The 20,665-nt window shown below is 36.9% G+C and overlaps 1 protein-coding gene across 3 annotated transcripts in view; it reads right to left on the bottom strand.

Moving 5' to 3' along the window:
- VPS45 (vacuolar protein sorting 45 homolog) overlaps positions 1-20,665 on the bottom strand; it is a 65,675-nt gene that overhangs the window by 20,631 nt on the left and 24,379 nt on the right. For all 3 annotated transcript variants that reach the window (XM_087866239.1, XM_045777116.2, XM_045777115.2), the window contains exon 14: positions 7,806-7,937. In XM_087866239.1, coding sequence (XP_087722365.1) covers positions 7,806-7,937 — 132 coding nt within the window. The remainder of the gene's footprint in view (positions 1-7,805; positions 7,938-20,665) is intronic.

Raw genomic sequence — 20,665 nt, 5'->3', positions numbered from 1 at the left:
CAAAGATAATCACAGTTACACCTAATCAGAGCAGGCCCTATAGAAACGAATCCTATAGCTACAGGAGGCCTGTGGAACTTTGCTTCATTGTAACTAGTACTTGAATCACTGAAAAATATTTTCACAAAATGTTTTAAAGAAGGAAGATACTTATATGCTACATTAACAAAATGAACGATAAAAATCATATGATCAATCGCCTCATGAGATGCAGAAAAAACATTTGACAAAATTCAACAACCATTCTGGATAAAAATTCTCAACAACGTGGGTATAGAAGGAATGTACTTCAACACAATAAAGGTCACTATGACAAGCCCACACCTAACATTATACGCAACGGTGAAAAGCTGAAAGCTTTTCCTCTAAGCTCAGGAACAAGACAAGTATGTCCACTTTCACCACTTTTATTCAACATAGTATTGGAAGTCCCAGCCAGAACAATTATGCAAGAAAAAAAAAAGGCATTCAAATTGGAAAGTCGAAAGTAAAACTATTTGCAGATGACATAATATTATATATAGAAAACAATAAAGACTCCACCAAAAAAATATTAGAATGAAATTCTGTAAAGTTGCAGGATACAAAATCAATAAACAGAAATCTACTACATATCTATACACTAATAACAAACTATCAGAAAGAGAAATTGAGAAAACAATCCCATTTACAATTGCATCAAAAAGAATAAAATACCTAGGAATAAATTTAACGAAGGAGGTGAAAAGACCTATACACTGAAAACTATAAGGCAACAATGAGAGAAAATGAAGACACAAATAGATGGAAAGATATTACATGCTCCTGGATTAGAAGAATTAGTATTGTTAAAATATCTATACTACCCAAAGCAATCTATAGATTTAATGCAATCCCTATCAAAACTCCAACGGCAGGGTGCCTGGGTGGCTCAGTTGATTAAGCGGCTGCCTTCAGCTCGGGTTATGACCTCAGGGTCCTGGGACTGAGCCCCACATCAGGTTCCCTGATCAGCAGGGAGTCTGCTTCTCCCTCTCCCTCTGCCCCTTCCCTCACTCATGTGCACTCCAGCGTGCACACGTTCTCTCCCTCTCTCTCAAAAGAAACCCCAAAACAAAACAAAAACAAAAACCTCCATTGGCATTTTCATAGAAATAGAATAAACAATTCTAAAATTTGTATGGAACTGCAAAAGACCCTGAATAAACGAAGCAATCTTGAGAAAGAAAAGAGTTGGAGACATCATGCTCCCTGATTTCAAACTATATTACAAAGCTATAGTAACCAAAACAGTACAGTATCAGCACAAAGACAGATCAGTGGAACAGAACAGAGATCCCCTCATGAATATATGGCCAATTAATTTATGACAAAGGCGGCAAGAATATATAATGCGGAAAGGCCAGTCTCTTCAGTAAATGGTATTAGGAAATGGACAGCCACATGCAAAAGGATGAAACTAGACCATTATCTTATACACACAAATAAACTCAAAATGGATTAAAGACTTGAATGTAAGATCTGAAGCCATAAAACTCCTAAAAGAAAGCATAAGCAGTAAGCTCCTTGACATCTGGTCTTGGTGATAATTTTTTGGATTTAATACCAAAAGCAAAGGCAACAACAACAACAACAATAACAACAAAAAACCAAGTAGGGCTACATCAAGCTAAAAAAGCTTCTGCACAGCAAAGGAAATAATCAACAAAATGAAAAACCTACTGGATGGGAGAAAATACTTGTCAAATCATATATCCAATAAGGGGTTAATATCCAAAATACATAAAGAATTCATATAACTCAATAGCAAAAAAACCCCAAACAATCCGATGAAAAAATAGGCAGAGGATTTGAACAGACAAGTTTCCAAAAAAGACATACAGGAAACCAACAGGTAGGTGAAAAGATGTTCAACATCAGTAGTCATCAGGGAAATGCAGATTAAACCAGGACGAGCTATTGCTCACACCTGTTAGAATGGCTATTACCAAAAAGACAGGAAATAACAAGTGTTGGCAAGGATGTGGAGAAGAGGGAATTCTTGTGCACTGCTGAGGGAATGTAAATTGGTGCAGTCACTATGGAAAAGAGCATGGAGGTTCCTCAAAAAAATTCAAAATAGAACTACCATATGATCCAGCAATTTGACTTCTGGGTATTTATCCAAAGAAAACAAAAATACTAGTTCAAAAAGATATACACACCCCTATGTTCATTGAAGGATTATTTTCAATAGCTAAGATAAGGAAACATCCTAAGGATCCATCAACAGATGGACGGATAAAGAACATGTATATACATACATACATATGATGAAATAATATTCAGCCGTAAAAAAGGATGGAGTCCTGACATTTCTAAAAACACAGATGGACCTTGAGGGCATTATGTTAAGTGAAATAATCAGTCAGAGAAAGACAAATATTGTATGATCTCACTTACACATAGACTTTAAAACAAAGCAAAACGAAACAAAACCAAACCAAGCTCAGAGATACAGAGAACAGACTGGTACTTGCCAGAGGCAGCAGGTCTCAAGGGGTGGGTGAAATAGGCGAAGGGAGTCGGAAGGTGCAAACTTCCATTTATAAAATAAATAAGTCATGGAGATATAACATAAAGCCTGGCAACTATAGTTAATAATAGTCATTGTATATTTGAAAGTTGCTAAGAGAGTAAACCTTAAAGGTTCCCATCACAAGAAAAAATGTTTGTAACTATATGTGGTGATGGATGATAACCAGACTTAGTGTGGTGATCATTTTGCAATATATATAAATATCAAATTATTATACCTGAAACTAGTATACCTCAATTTAAAAAAAGAAGGTAGTTAAGAAAGAGTAGTTTAAATTCAAATAACTGAATGGCAAGTTGAATTTCAGATTCAGCTAATGCATATCTTCTTTTGAAACCTAACGGGCATCTTCAGATACCTTTTGGCTTAAGATGAAGCTTACTTATACACAGGCCCCATTCTCACCAAAAATTAAATTAATTTCTGGAAACATACAAGGGAGAGAGGAAAGAACTGCTTCCTGTTCTTTATTTTTTGTCTACAAATAAGATTTTGTTTCAATACGCAGTAAAGTAATCTTGATATATTTTATTTAGTAAAAAACTTTTTAAAAAGTAAACTCTACACCCACCGTGGGGCTAAATGTATGACCCCAAGATCAAGAGTTGAATGCTCTACCAATTGAGCCAACCAGGCACCCACAATCTTGATGTATTTTAGAAATAGAAGGTATCCCAGGATGAAGGTTATTCAAATTGCTACATGAGAGGTAAGGGTACATGTAATTTTCTACGATGCAAGAGACCAATTTTGACCTATCTGCTATTACATTAAGTATCTTGTCCCAAATAATAAACTAGTAAGTGGTGGTGCTGGGATCTGACTGCAGAATAAACCTGTAGTGATCTCAAGTTTTACTTGAGAAATCAGGGAAATCAAGTGACCTGTATCCCAGAAATATCCTGCAACAGGCACTTCTCACTCTGGAGGGATAGTAGTTTCTGTATCAGCACATCACACTCCCACCGACAAGATGATTTTTTTTTTCCTGTTTATTGGGAAATCCAATATCCCCACTAATCCATATCCTTGTGGGGCAGCCCATATCGCATTTCACATGATTCCAAGTATTAAAGGAGGACACTCATCATGCACATCGAAAAGTATACTGTTTCCTGATCACCAGTCTCTTAAAATAAAGCTTCTGTGCTGTACAGCTCTTGGGGTCAATGCTATGTGTCAACTTATTCCTTTGGACTTCTCTGTAAGGAATAACCCACATATTACATAGGGAATTGTGCAATAAGCCTCCTGCACAAAAATTAAACCCTAACAATTCACAGAAACAAATTATTAAACTTTCTCTCCTCCAAATAAGGTTCTTTGCTAGCTCACAGTAGCCCCACTATATCCAGTTATAAAACTGATTTAAAAAAATTATTAACCTTTCCACTTACCAAGAGTCTAAGATTTCAAAATATATTAAGAGTTGCGATCTTACTCAATATGCTAGTAATACCCATGGTAGCCCACATTCATCATGCAAATGGAACCTTTCCGCTAAAAACTGAAGCTAAGTTGCTTTCTATTACTTAAGCCTTCACAATAACTGATCCCTGAAATACAAGTTCCATTATTATTTTTTTAAAAGATTTTATTTATTTATTTATTTGAGAGAGAGAGAGAGAGAACACACAACCAGGGGGAGCGGCAGAGGGAGAAGCAGGCTCCCCGCTGAGCAGGGAGCCTGATGTGGGGCTTGATCCCAGGACCCTGAGATCATGACCTGAGCTGAAGGCAGATGCTTAACTGACTGAGCCACCCAGGCACCGCTATTTTTTTTTTTTTTTTTTTTTACTGATAGTGATAAGTTTCACTGTTTACTTATTAGCTAGAGGTTATATCTTTATAAATATAAATGATAAACATCTGATTTTGGATCATTGATGTACTGCAAACATTAACTAAATTTTTTCCAGGTTGGCAATTACCATACTAACTCCCTCCTTCTCAAAAAGTTTCATTGGTTAGGGCCAGCGAACAATCCTGTCCAAGATTTTATCAAACCTTCTATTGCTAAGGCTATTGGTTCAAACATAATTCAGTGTACTGCTTAGCATACTGTTAGGTCAGACAAAGAAATACCAAAGCTGGCTAGTTGGAAGAATCTAGTCTAAAGCTTTTGCAAAGCTGCCTCACATTCTTACTTTTATATAAAAGATTATTTAATTGCTCAAGAACTGGAAAGTATATGGGGTTATAGAACTAATGTGATTAAAGAAAAATGAAGGATTTGAAAACATGAGGAAAGAAGAAATTAACAAAAACATCAGGCAAACTTGAAAAAGAAGCAAAATGAACTTTTAGGCATTAAAACATAACCTTTGAAGTTAAAAACTGAAATGGACAAATTGAACACAGATGAAGACAGAATTATTGAACTGGAATATTGATCTGAAAAAATTACATAGAAGGCAGCACAGATACAGATGGATAATATAAATGAGAGGTTAAGAGACACGAAGAACAGATGAAGGCCTAACACATATATCATAGGAGTTACAAAAGGGGAGAACAGAGGAAACAGAAAAGCAGCAATATTCAAAGAAATAATGACTGGAAAATTTCCAGTAATTATGCCAAACATGAATTTTTGTACCAAGTAGCATGAATAAAAATAAATCCACATTTAGATACACAATACTGAAACAAGAACACAAAAGACAAAAAGATAATCTTAAAAAGAATCAGAGAAGAATATATTGCCTACAACCCCAGAAACAATTATATGAGAGTAGACTTCTTAACAGCAAGAATTAAAAATAATATTCCATTGTCTTTTGACTTTTAAGTGCTGAGAATAAATTATCAACCTGGATTTCTAAACTTAATAAACTAAGATATTTTTAGAAAAAAAAAATCAAGTGGATGAGAAGCTGAAAGAACTACTAAAGGATGTTTTTAGTAAGAAGAAGACTGGATCAGAAAGAAGGACCAGGGTGAAGAAATGGGGGGAGGAGAAAAGGGCAAATACATGGGTAAATCTAAACAAATAATGATAATTGAAAATAATGATGATGATTAATTTGGAGATTATAAAAACAAGATGGAACCAAAATGCTGGACAATGATAGCTTGTCAGTTGGGAAGAAGCTGATTAGAGATCCTTCACAGGATTCTTCCAAGATCCTTGTATTATTTGTGAAAAGCAAGAAATAGATTACTTTTAACCTGTTTCTTCATTCATCCAACAAGCATCCTTTAAGAGCAAGTAAAACTAATTCATGGTGATAGAAATCATAATAGTGATTACTTTGCGGGAGCTGTGACAAGGAGGGGACATGAGGCATAAGGGAGACTTCTGGAGGTGCTGGTAACATTCTACTACTTGATTTGGGTGGTGGTTACACAGTTACATTTACTTTGTCATATTTCATTGAGTGGTCTGCTTATCATTTATACGCTTCTCTGTATGTAATGAAGTATGTAAGTATATGTAATAGCTCCATAAATCATAAAAGGAAACTACCACACAGTTTACTACAAAATAAAACCTTGATAGATTATAAAGTTATAACTTTAAATGCAAGTCCTAAAAATGATGGAAAAAATACAGGTTAGTATTTATATAATTTTGGCTGGGAAAGGACTAAACATGATACCAAAGGCAGAAATCAATGGTAGTTTTGACTACATAAAAGTAAAAAAATAAAATATAAAAAAATAAAACTTTTATACAACAAAATACTGTGAATAATATAAAACAAAAACATCAAACAAGGAAAACGATTTGCAAAATTATGTAACAAATGGTCGATATCCTTAATTATATAATTAATAAAAATTACTGGAAAAAAAAAGGAATACCCCAATTGCAAAATGGGCAAAGAATATGAACTGGCAATTCAAAAAGAAATATATAAATGGCCAGTAAGCTTTGGAAACTGACAAAGAGTTTAAGTAATTTGCCTAAATTCATGAACAGTAAGAGGGAAAGTCAGGATTCAAACCCAGGTAATCTTACTTTTAATTAATATTTGTTTAATGAATGAATGATTATATATTTAACACTAAAAGATGCTTATATTTACATCATAGACTACAAAATTCAGGTCATAAAACAGAATGTAGAAGAGATCCCTTTTCTGCTGATATACTCACATAAATGTTTAGAAAAAAAAAGAACTGAAAAGATCAAATTTTAACAGTGGTGAGATTATGGGAGCTTTTTTTCTTTCTCTTTATATTTTCTGAATTAAAAGAATTCAGAATAAATGTGTATTACTTCGATAATAAAGGGGAAAAGTTATGTTAAAAAGCCAAATAATAATACAAAGGGAAAAAGTACACAAACACCACTAATGACTCCCAGTATATCCATGTGTATGTACATGTCTCAGCATGGATCTCTCAGGGTCTCTAATCATTAAGTTCAACTATCATGCCATGCTTCTCCAGTCTCCTCCTCCCGTCTTTCCTACCCTTAGTTTCCAAATTAATTTTCCTAAAATACTGTGACCCTCTTGTAATTTTACTGCTGAAATAACTTTCAATGATTCTTCATTTTCTATACAAGAAAGTAAAAATTCCTCGGCCTGGAATTCAAAGCCTTTCACAATTCCGGCATTCAGTCAACCTTCTCACTAATTATGCACATTCCAGCTGGTTGACTATTTGCTGTTCTTTTTCTATGCCTGTTGCCTACAGCTTCCATAACTTGCTCATGTGGTTAACTCTGCCTAGTACGTTCTCTCCCTCATGTCCATTTTCTACCCAAGGTTCAGCTTATGCACTATCTTCTCCATGAAACATTTGCTAATTTTTCTTAGTCACTCTGATAATCCATGGCTCTTTAGTCTGTCTCTCTAGGCACTTATTTTGTTATTTTTTATGTTCTACCTTTCCTAATAGACAATGACTTCCTTGAGGTAGGATCTTTACCTTATTCATCTTTGTATTCTTCTTACTAAATACTTATTGAATGAATGTAATTAATCAACAAAAAGAGAAAAACTCACAGAATTCAATACCATTATGTTTCAGTATTTTCAAAGTGCCAGTCTGTGGCTATAAGATTCCTCCTTTGAACGCAGGAAATATCAATTGTTAATGGTACAGGCTGGTCCTTACTTTTCAGGTCTTTGACCCAAACTGGGTGATTTATGAAACTAATGGAGTTAGATCCTTCATCTCTATTACACTATGAACTGATGCATTTGGTCTACCAGCAGTTTAGTCAGCTTTATAAATTTAAGCTTTATTCTCTAGGAAAGGGAACAGGGTCGTAGGACTGAACGTTCTCTCTTACCTTTTCGTGTTATGCACTGTGGTTCCTCCTAGGACAATCCTCACTCCAGGAGTGGTACGGTTCAGGTTATAAACTGTTAGAGCCTCTTCATAGGTGGCTCCTCCAATTATAAACACGATGATATCCTGAGGTCTGCAATAGTGAAGAAAGTTAACATCATAGGTAAGAGGGGAAAAAGGCAAAGATTTGGTGTTACTATTATATGCACAGTTTTAATTTCTAAATCTTTCATTTTTGGTGAAGGAAGCAGAATTAAAGCAGAATAGAATAAAAGGCTTAAAAAAGTTTTAATTATCTGAAATTGGCAGGAAACAGAGCAGGAAATGCTGAATAGTGATTTGCTTTCTGTTTATGAGCGGATGTCTTATAATTTCTGTGCTGTGGATTTCAGAATAGCACAATAGTGTTTGCTGGAACCAAATGTAGAAATATTCTTTTATATTCAAGAGGCCGCAGAGTCCTTCACTGTGCCATGATATCAATATAGCAGTGATTTATACTTGTACTACACAACTCCTTTCGTATATAAGCCCTCTGTCAAATACTTAGTACAGTGTCATTACAATGGCCTCTGTCCAAGGACTTCAAAGTATTCTGGAAAGTACCAGTACTATTAGGATGTTCCCGTAAGATGGAAACTAGAAACATTTAGTATTTTGAGTGTAAAAAGAGAATGGGACACATAAAATACTGGTACGTCTGGGAACTCCACGTCTTCTTAAAATCTTTGTTCTCAAATCCTTTGATAAACCAAGAAAAAAACCCCCTGTGAAAACAAAAAACTCTTGAGTATAGTTTTGATACTGGACATACTGACACATCAGCTCAGTCACTTGCCTCATTCGGGTAGCACTGTGTAGCTTTACTGTGTGCCAGTCTTTATCAAAATGGCTTCATAACAAAAGTGAGGGCCTCCTATTGGCCCCTTCTATAGCTATCGACAAGAAGGAGACCATATCATTTCAAAACTGTTAAAGTTTGTCTTGTTTTTCTTTTCTCATGCCATCAAAAGAAGATAAAATTGCTTAATCTAAGCAAGCAAGTAATTTTGTTAAATGACTTATTGGACATTATTTAAAACCACATCAAGTAGAAGCATCCATTTTGGAGGTTACAGCACAAAATTAAATAGACCCCTCTTCAATCATAAGGGCTTATGTATAAATCATGGAGCCCCCCCCCTACATTTCCTTTCTCTTTGTCTCTTTCTAAAACACCTTAAAGGAATTAACTGAGAGAGTATTTATTCTTATAGCACTTCATGGAAACAGAATCAGATATTATGGCCAAAATTAAAACTATTCAGATAAATCTCTGAATTGCAGAGATACCCAATAAAAGGCTCCCAATGATGAAAAGGTAGTTATTTTATAATTAATTAGGTAGAGAGTTAATCACGGCACGTCTGTGTGAAATGTCTGGAACTTAAAATCATGCCTTTAAACACTAAACTTACTTTTTTTTGAGAGAGAGACAGATCATGAGCAGGGGCAGGGGGAGGAGGGAGAGAGAGAATCCCAAGCAGGCTCCATGCTCAGCATGGAGCCCAACATGGAGCTCGATCCCACAACCCTGAGATCATGACCTGAGCCAAAATCAAGAGTTGGATGCCCAACCGACCAAGCACCCAGGCAACCCACAACTTACTTTTTTAAGACAAAATAAGCATTTAAGACTACTCACCTGAAACAATGTATTTAGCACTACAATGCTTCAGGAGTTACCTACTGTTATATATTCTATAGTCATTTCTGCTATTTTATTTTTTTAAAAAGATTTTATTTATTTATTTGAGAGAGAGTGAACAAGAGAGAGAACACAAGCAGGGGGAGTGGCAGAGGCAGAGGGAGAAGCAGGCACCCCACTGAGCAGGGAGCCCAATGCAGGGCTCGATCCCAGGATCCTGGGATCATGACCTGAGCTGAAGGCAGACATTTAAGTGACTGAGCCACCCAGACGCCCCTATTACTTTAAAATATTCTATTTTTGACTAGATGTTTGCATATAATTAAAATACAAAAGGGTATACTATAAAAAAAGTGAGTTTCCTTTCCAGCACAGTGCTCTTGCACCTCAGTTTCAATGCAGAGGCAAACACTGCTACTTGCTTCTTATGTGTCCTTTCGGAGACATTATCTGTGTGTATATATAGGTAAATATATGCATATATACATATTCACATACACACACACTACGCATATATGTATATAAACGTATAGCACATACACACACACACAAATAAAAGCATTTTACGTGCACTGTTCTGCTTCTTGCCCTTATCTTGGATCTAGTGTGGATTTTAAATTTTGGTAGATATCACCAAGTTGCTCCACAGATGTCATTCCACCAGCAACTCAGGAAAGTGCCTATTTCTCCACATCCTTTCAGCATCATGTATTATCAAGGCTTTTGGTCCTTCTAAGTTGATTAAGTTGATCACTTGTTCCTCCTCGATATTCTTTCTTTCTTTCTTTCTTTCTTTCTTTCTTTCTTTCTTTCTTTCTTTCTTTTTCTTTCTTTCTTTCTTTCTTTCTTTCTTTCTTTCTTTCTTTCTTTCTTTCTTTCTTCTTTTCTTTCTAGGTTTCATTTATTTATTTGACAGAGAGAGAGACAGGCAGCGAGAGAGGGAACACAAGCAGGGGGAGTGTGAGAGGTAGAAGCAGCCTCCCAGTGGAGGAGCCCGATGCGGGGCTCGATCCCAGGACCCTGGGATCATGCCCTGAGCCGAAGGCAGATGTTTAACAACTGAACCACCCAGGAGCCCCTCTCAATATACTTTCTTCACTTGGTTTCCAAGACATCACATTCTTGGTTTTCTTACTTCATTAGTTGCTCTTTTTCAGTGTTCCTTGATGGCTTCACCTCATCTCCCTGACATCTTAATGGTGGAGTCACTGGTCTTTCTTTCTTCTTCATCTACAATCACTCTCTAGATCAACTTTGCCCAATGTAGTTACCATTAGCCACATATGGTTATTTAAATTTAAATTAATTAAAATAAAATAAAATAAAATATGCAGTTCCTCAGTAGAACTAGCCACATTTCAAGTGCTCAATAATCGCATGTGGCTAATGACTACCTTATAAGATAGCACAGATTGAGCACATTCCCATCATTGTAGAAAGTTCTTTTAAACTTATTGATCATCCCTAGATGATCACACCCAACTTGTACGGTTTTAAATACATCTCTCTGCTGATGACACCCAAATCTCTATCTCTAGTCCGGACAGGCCTGTCTCCTAAATGCCAGGCTTAAATATCTATCTACTAGACACTTCTACTTGGATGTTTAATAAATTTCTCAACTCAAATGTTCAAATTCCTAATCTCCCCCAAGCTTGTTTCACCTATAAGTTTCCCCATCTTAGTTGATGGCCAGTCTATCTTTTCAGTTGCTTAGGATAAAAACTTTGGAGTCATCCTAACTCCTCTGGAATGAAGCAGATAAATTAGAGACATAGAGAAAGAGAGAGAGAAATAAGCAGTGGCCAGACCATGGAAGGCCTTGCGTCTTATACGTCATGGGGGAGTCACTGAAGGGTTTTAACAGGTTACCAGGATCAAATTTGCTTTTTTTTTTTTTAAGATTTTATTTATTTATTTGACAGAGATAGAGACAGCCAGCAAGAGAGGGAACACAAGCAGGGGGAGTGGGAGAGGAAGAAGGCAGGCTCCCAGCAGAGGAGCCTGATGTGGGGCTCGATCCCATAATGCCGGGACCACGCCCTGAGCCGAAGGCAGACGCTTAACCACTGTGCCACCCAGGCGCCCCTCAAATTTGCTTTTTTGAAGGACAATTCTGGAAGCTGTGTGAGAATGAATTGGGGGATGCAGGTGGGAAAAGCTGGAGAACAAAAGGTCACTGTAAGACTTCTAGAAAGATATGATGAAAAATGGGACTAAAGAAATACCAGGAGTAGAGAGGAGGAACTGGATATAGGAGAGAAAAAAAAAAAAAAAGAGGACTCTTCAGTATTTGGTCAATGATTAAATATGGAGGATGAGGATAACTTTCAATTTTCTGGTTTTGGTGACTAGGTGTAGCGGTCTAGGTTTGAGAAAAAAAGCAAGACTGATTTACCAAAAGTAAGACAAAAACATGTGTTGGAGATGCCTGTGGAACATCCCAGCAGAGATGTCCACTAAACATCCATCTGACATTTAGGCCCAATGACTTCCCTGAATATGGCTGCTGAAGCCATGGGAATAGATGAGTTCGACTTACCTAGGGAGACCATTTAGAATAAGAAGAGAATTGAAAGACAGCTTTGGAGAGTCCTTAACAACTACAGGACAAGCAAGATGGATAGCCGGCAAAGGCAACTGAGAAGGAAATTGTCAGAAAGGTAGGAGAACCAGAAGGGTTCTAGTGAAGCGACTTTCAAGAAGAACAGAATGGTTAACAGTGTGAAATGAACAGTGGGGGTAAATAAGGTGAGGACTGAAAGAGACCACTGTGCATGCTGTTGTATATGAATTTGTAAGAAAAGGTCTTAGTGTATTATAGTGGAGTCAGAAGCCAGGGTGCATGGAGAAGACAGTGACCTCATCCAGGAAGCTTGACTATGAAAGAAAAAAGACAGGTTAGAGGAGAACCCACGTTCAAGGGCTTTATATTGCTTGCTTAATAGGAGAAACCTAAGTATGCTTTTGTAGTCTGTGGGAAAGTAGTTAGATGAGGAGAAGCTGAAAATGTAGGAGGCAGGGAGAGAGAGGGAGCAAGCAAATAATCCATACAGGAAGGCTTCAGAACAGATGGTAGGAGTCCAAAACTAGAGTGCAGATGGAATAATCAGCTCTAAGTGGGGAAAAAAGGATGTATTTCCTTAAGAATGGAGGAAGGACATTAAGGTAGGTATATGTAAATAAGCTTATAAATATGGGGGCTAGACACTGAGGGAGTTAATGTCTAACAGATTTAATTTTTTTTCCTCTAGGAAACACTGCTGTGGGCTGGGGTGGGTTAGGTGATTTGAACAGAATGGAAAATATTCAAAGCCGATGTGGAGAAAGACAAAGAGAAAGAACTAAGGGTGCATAAAACTTTAACTGGGAAGGCCCAAGTGAGTTTAGAAACAATGAATTTGTAGTGGCACTAATCTATAATTTGTGTGTAGATACCAGCCTTAAGGCTAAGTTATTAATCCAATATTAATCTAGTGCTTTAGGCTGCAGGGAAAGAGGTTCTTTGTAATTTACAGGAAAGCATTACCTGAATCACTAAAATTCTCTACACCATCAAGGTTTTTTTCCTTCAAGTCCTTACCTCCAGTTACTGGCCAGCTTTCTCTTGCTGAGAAACGTCATTTGCTTAGGAAATGTTGCATGATTATGATAGTAATATTTTTCTACCAAATATCATGAAATCTTAATTACTTAGGGACTGAATATTCAGGCAAAATACCGGTTCTCTTCTTCTTCTCCAGCTGAGAGGTATTGTTTCAGCTCTGACTAATCTTTCTACAGAAGGGGATAGGGAATATGAACAGCTAAAACTCAAGTTCAGTTCTCGTCAGACTCTTCAGGGATATATTTCATAAGGGGATCAACTAAGCTACAGTTGGCTATAATTTTAAATACTGACACGAGTCTCTGTAACCTTTATCATAGTATTACCCTCATGGATATATACAATTTCTTTTCAACACCAAATTTCAAAGAATGTGAATTTTTAATTCTTCCTACTATGTTGGTTCTAGAAGTACCAATGAGCTGAGATAATAATGGCTTCTCAAATACAGTCACAACTGGTTTAATAATCATTAAAGGATATGAAGAATGAATTCTGTGGAGAAAAAAAATCCAGTGTTGCAAGAATGTGACATTGAGGAGACAGAAGACATTCTACCAATTGTTTGGTCTATGGTGTAACTATCTGGGTGTCAGCCTAGGTGGAAACAGGGAAAAAAAAAAAAAGCAGAAGTAATAAAAGTTAAAAATAAAAAAAAAGTTCGGAAGTAATAAAATCCTCAAAGCTGAAATGAAATTCTATTCTCAGAAAATGAGTTGTTTTTTTTTTACAGTGAGATTCCATATGTAATATTCTTTATGTTGAGGGCCAACCCTAGGCTGACACTCATTATGCAGTTTATCTTGAGTAAATACTCATGAACTGCATAGATTATTTCATTAGGAAGAAGGGAAGGAAGTTTCTCCCTTGCAGGGGTACAGTGACTGATGAGAGGAACCAGACAGTAACATTTTTGAGCTCCTGATCTAGTAAGTCAATTTAAAAAGCAGCTGAGCAGACAAACAAGAAAAGAGATGTTGCTTCTCTATAGCTGCCCCCCACCCCCCCCACCCCCCCGCCCATCATCTGCCTCAAGAGTACGTCTGTCTCTTGTGGAAAAGAGAGGCAAGAACTGGGAAGCAAGAAACTCATGCAGGCTCCTAGAAGAACAGAAGAACTCTATCCTTTAGTCTGACAATTTCAGGGTGCCAGAGTATTTCTGTATTCCTGGAGAGGGAAGAAAATGTCGCAGATGCTAACTGTGGGTGTAGGTTATATTAATATAAGGACAAACCTTAGATACTGGGATAGACTCTTACAGCTTGACTGAATTGTGTACCTAACAAAGATGACTATGTCACGTTTGGTTATGAAAACATTAATAAATGTTTTCCTGAACCTCCTACTACTTATTCAAGCTGGCGTAAGGAGGAACATCGATGGGGGGGAAAACCCAACCCTGACATTTTTCCTTTTCTTTCCTTTCCTTGGTGAATTTTAAAAGTAGATGTTCTGATGAGGCCAATGGCAAAATACACAACAAATCAGTTTTATATGATGATTGAAGCTAAGTGGAATACACAAGTTCAATTCTTTGTACATATCTTCCGGTGCTCTGTAATTCACTATAGCAACCGAAAGCATTAATTAATGCAGGCAGCAAACACTAGATAGAAAACAGCAGCCAGTTCATGCCGCATATAGATATACAAGGACACCTTGAGAACTCAACCAATTTACACCTTATTTCATTAGAAAAATAAACATTTTTCACATATAGAATCTCTGGAAATCTTTACTTCCATACATGAAAAAACTAAGCAGAAAAACTTAAGCTTTTAAGAGGCAATATTTTTTCTACTTTGTGGACCATTACGCTTATGGCTAAAATTTAAACTTTTGAGTTCTTAGAGATAATAAAGATCTTACGAGCATTCACTGTAGGAAAAAAGGCCAATGGAAAAGGACTGCTGCCTTTATAGAAACAAAATGAACTGCTGCAACAAGATTCCACTAAATGTGTGTAAACGTGAAAAAGTGCTTCCTTTCTGAATTGACTGTGGAATGCATGACCAGATAGCTCCATTTTCTCACCAAATATTTAAGTTGCTTGTTTTCATGAGGGACAAGGAGCAATTCTGGAGTGAGAAAGAAAAATGAGCCTGCTAAATAGGATATGTGGGAGTCCCATCTGCAGAAGAAAGAGCAAAACTCAATTTGTAGATATGGCTATACTGCCAAACAGGTTAACCGCATATTTAATAGCTAAGGGCTAAAACAATTCTACAGGCGTTCCTGATTTCAAAGTCGTATTCTTGCCACATCTGCTTTGATACTTCCGAATAACAACAAAACCAAGGAATTCTATCATGATGAGACTTAAATTATCATAAAGATGACTAAAATCAATGACTCTTCTCAACGTGATGATCCAATAGAGTAGCTAGAACTGAGAGTGAGGCCAAGTGGGTGTAGAGCCAAAATATTGGAGAGCGTTACTGGCAAACTGTAAAAATCTGAATTTGCTGGTAACCAACCAAATTTATTCCCTAGTTTAAATTTTCCAACTGTAAATCTTGTCATATCAACTGTTATAGATGCCTACACGAGAAATTTGACACCTATTGAACACCTATTTGTAAAGCACTGTGTTAAATATTGTGAAAAGCCCAAATACTAATAAAACATAGTTCTTACTTCAAGATTATGATACTTAATACAATATCAGTATCTAATGAGAAAGACAGATATGTATACAATTGATTACTATCTCAATATACAGAGGTAACCACTATTAACAATTTATTCTTTTGGAAATATTTACAGTATACATAAACCTATGTGTGCTTGCATATATATTATATACATACTATGTGTATATGTAGAGTTGAGACTTGTTTACATACACAGGTGTATATAATAATATTTATGCTTAGATAGTTTTTTTTTTACACAAAAGGGACACAGCATTTTGCTCTTCTGTCCAATATATCTTAGAAGGTTTTTATATCACCCCATGAAGAGTTATGCCATTTTTAAAGAATGCATAGCACTATACTGTAATTTAGGTAACCAGTTCTCTATCGATGGATATTTAGCTTGTTTCTGTTTTTTTTTTTTTTTAACTGTTACAAATAATGTTTTGGTAACTATCCTTGTTTATGCAAGTCTTTGTGTACTTGCACAATATATCCAGACAGCAAACTTTTAGAAGCAGAATTGTTCAGTAGGTCTTCTGAAGGCCTCTGCAGTCTACCTGCTATTAAGCAGGGCCAGAAGGTGGCGAAGGTATCTTCTGTGGCCCCTCCCGTCGTTTTGTAACCAACTTCTCTGCCTTCTTCAATGTCTCCATTACGTTAGAAACTCATGATGCGGTTGCACTGTTTTCTCCTGACCTCCTTTCCTGGTCACTCTCTTATTCCCTGAAGACTTCAGCTCTGGTTTACTGTCCTCCTTTTCACTGCTGTTCCTTTCAGGATTTTCTGTGACTTTCACATCAATGTGGATTACTCATCTCACATCCTGGTCTTCTCACCTAGGATGATCTGTTCTTCCATCCCTCATAACCAATATCCATGATTATATCATAAACTCTTGCACTGTAAGTACCTGCAGTGTGAAATCTTGAATTCAAGATCTCTTTCTCCAATAACCACCTCCTCAACTTCTAATTCACCTACACTAATACTTGTACTATAGTAATTCTTTGACCTCATCAAGACCGCCAACTCACTCAATAATACTTTATTTACCATCCGATACCCTCCTTCTGTTTTCAATTCCCCAAATCCTGGTTGGGTCTAGCTACCAGCCTTATCCTCATTTAATCTAGTACAGCCAAAAGTCGCTGGAGAAAACCACACAACTAGGCTCATGGGCTCTATTTTAAAGATTTTATTGATTGATTGATTTGAGAGCAGGGGAGGAGAGCAAGAGAGGGGGGAGGCGCAGAGGGAGAGGGACAAGCAGACTCCGCACTGAGTCCACACTCAAGTCACATGGGGCTTGACATCAAGACCCTGAGATCATGACATGAGCTGAAACCAGAAATCTGTAGCTTAACCAACTGAGCCACCCAGGCACCCCTCTATTTTAAATTAATGATCATAAAACTCTAATGCGCACTCAATTTGGCTAGAAGTCCTACTTACATTTCCCAAGTAAATCTGATTTCTGGCCTGCAAGATGACAGTTTCACAATGTTTTCTCTTTTTACCCACTACCTCGGTCGATAACTTGACAGCGTATTTTACTGAGAAAATAGAAGCATCAGCCTAGATGGTCCCATATTCTCACCATCAAAATGGTCAAAATGAAAAAAGCACCTCTGTTTCTATCAAAGACTCCTCTGCTTATGCTCTGGATCCCCACAGACTACTTGTGCAGTTCTTTCTCTTTCTCTTCTACATTTTCGACTTTTCTCTTTTAGGGAAATTCTCATTCGATTACGATTTCATCAGATATGCTCTAGAATCTCTTTCCCTTGAGCACACACTCTCTCCTAGCTATCACCCCATTTCTCTGACACCTTCATGCAAAATTTCTTTAAAAGTGTTGTATGCATTTGTTATCTCTATTTTATGTTACATCCCATAACCCTAATTTGGTTTCCAATCTCATGGAAACGGGGGGATAATTCACCAAAGACCTTTGTGTTGCCATATCTGATGGATCCTACACTGTTTTCACCTTTACCCCTCAGAAGACTAGACTCAGGTGATCACTTGCTTCTTTGTCTTTACGACACTATGCTCTCCTGGTTTTCCTTCTACCTTTCTGTCTCCTCCTCAGTCTCCATGTCGTCCACTCAATGCTCGGTCCTGGGCTCTTCTTTTCTCTTTCTATGCTCTCTCCCTAAGTGATCTTATAAATCTTATCTCCCATAGCTTTAAATATCACCAAAATCTTGTTGACTCCCAATTTATTTTCTAACATTTCTACTTGGTTATCTATAGAATAGGCATCTACAACTTAACAACTTGAGTCCCGCCCCCCCACCCCTAAAACCTGAGAGTCATTCTTGACTTCTCTCTTACCCCATGGTAAGAGGGTAAGAGTAGACACCCTCTTTAGTGGAGTAGATGACTCCATTAAATAAATCTATTGATTCTTTCTCTTCCAGCCTCCTTATCCAAACCTCTTTCATTCCTTACCTGGACTATTACAACTACCTCCTAAGTAGTCTCCCTGCTTCTATTTTTGCCTTCAAAAATCCATTCTCAAAAATAAATAAATAAATAAAAAATCAATTCTCCCTAGAAGGTGATCCTTTAATATGTAATTCAGTTCATATCACTCACATGCTAAGCTCTTCAATGGTGTCCTCTGACATTTAAAATTTAAAACCCCTCTTAAGACCCTATGTAGGGGCACCTAAGTGGCTCAGTTGGTTAAGCGACTGCCTTTGGCTCAGGTTCATGATCCTGGAGTCCCGCTGAGTCCCAGGGCTGAGTCCGCATTGGCCTCCCTGCTTAGCAGGGAGTCTGCTTCTCCCTCTGACCCTCTCCCCTTTTGTGTTCTCTCTCTCTCATTCTCTTTCTCTCACATAAGTAAACAAAATCTTAAAAAAAAAGAAAATGACCCTATGTAATCCAGCCCCTACTTATTTTTTCAACTTATTTCCTCGTTAGTCACTATGCCCCAGCCACACTGGGTTTCTTTCTGTTCCACGAACTTGCCAAGTTCTCTCTTCAAGGCCTTTGTTCCAGTGTTCCCTCTGCTTGGGATGCTTTTTCTCTTAATTGTTATATGATTGGCGCTGTCTTGTAATTCAAAGCCCATCTTAAATAGCATTTCCTCAGAGAGGTTCTCTCAATTTAAAGCAGCCCCCCTCACCTCTACAAAGTTACTTTGTAGCTTATTACCCTATTTGTTTCCTTAATAGCACTTATCTTATTTAAATTATATTCTTTGTTTACTGACTTACTGTCTCCTTCATGTAAGTTCCTTATGGGCAGGTAACTTGTCTTTCCTGTTCCACTTCCCCAGCATTTACAACAGTTTTTGACATATTGAAGACACGCAATAAATATTTGTTATATAAAAAGATGGAGCAATTGAATTATTAACTATTTTTATATTTAGGTAATAGTGACAAATGCTAACAGATGCTGACAACTGATAAATGTGCATTTTGTTGGAAAAGCATCATCTTGAGCTTTGTTGAGAAATGAATCACCCAAATGTGACAGGTTTGCTGTTATGAACTAATCATACACAATATACTTTTCTGGTGGTCTGTGGTGTCTCTTTAGCAAAAAACAGATAATTTCTTATTTGATAATTCTTATATGAAATTCATAAAAAAGTAATATTTTTACTTTTGTCATACTAACTAGAAGGCCATTTAATAGAGTTATACTGTTTTTCAAAAAGCCTCTAAGATAGGTAAATAGCTTTAGGCTGGTTTGCATTCTTTCCACTTAGCTGACATTTCTGAATCTTTTTTTTTTTTTTTTTTTTGAGGATTTTATTTATTTAAACAGCCAGCGAGAGAGGGAACACAAGCAGAGGCAGTGGGAGAGGAAGAAGCAGGCTCCCAGCAGAGGGGCCTGATGTGGGGCTCGATCCCACAACGCCGGGATCACGCCCCGAGCCGAAGGCAGAGGCTTAACCGCTGTGCCACCCAGGCGCCCCTGACATTTCTGAATCTTGATGCCAACGTCCTTCAACATTTTACCTGAATGAATGTACTATCTGAATTTAACCCCAGATATTCTGCCTCTCAACCTTGGATTTTTTAAAAGATCTTTCTTTTTTGTTCTGTTTTTGTTTTTAAAGGAACAAAATGGAAAAAAAATACATTTTATCATATAAAGAGTCATCTTTTCCTTTCAGAAGTTTATTATATTTATAAAACGCTATTCTTCCAAGACTCTTAGGTTATGATTAGCTGAAATAATAGAATTCTACCAATAGTAACAATTCTCACATCAATCTATCTGATAGGGTTCCATTACATATATTAGGTTCTTTGATAACATGTGGTCCCATTAAAAATATACAAGAATATAATTTATAACAAAGTAGACTTTGTGTATATTTAAAATTTCAGGTTGGTCTACGTAAGTTGATCTGGACGAGTTTTGTTTTTATTAAAACTAATAGACCACCGGATTAAAATGATGATTAATTGCTTCCTTTGGTTAATACCCACAAAGCAAGCTATCCTTTGCTTCTGTGTAACAAATAGCCTCTGTTAATTAGGTCTCAGTTTGTATGCTGGCCACATTTGGCAAAGTCCAATACTCACCAAAAATAGTAACAACCTGCTCTGGATGGCAACCAAGAAGCAAATCTATTTTTGGCTTTAATGTTTGAAACTCCAAATGTTAAATGCCATGGAACTGAACCTTAAATGGCATAAGCGAATTCATCTGATACCAAAGGACAGAATACAAGTATCTGGGATACTTCAAAACACCTGTTTCTTTATTCCAAAAGAAATAATCTTGCAGGCTTAGCAGATGAATTTATATCTAACCCTGACACATGTAAAACCAAAAGAATCTCAGAACTGAAACAACAGGGGAAGGAGGAGTAGAGCAATATCATCTTAGTTGCTGTCTCTTACAACACTCCACGTTTCCAACTTTCTTAGTGTTTCTGGTTTTTATTATTAATATCT

This window comes from Ursus americanus, chromosome 12 (genome assembly GCF_024610735.1).
Source record: "Ursus americanus isolate L20-20 chromosome 12, mUrsAme1.1.p, whole genome shotgun sequence".
Classification (NCBI taxonomy): Eukaryota; Metazoa; Chordata; class Mammalia; order Carnivora; family Ursidae; genus Ursus; species Ursus americanus.
Note: the sequence above shows the minus strand (reverse complement) of the source record. Positions and strands in the feature narration are given on the sequence as shown.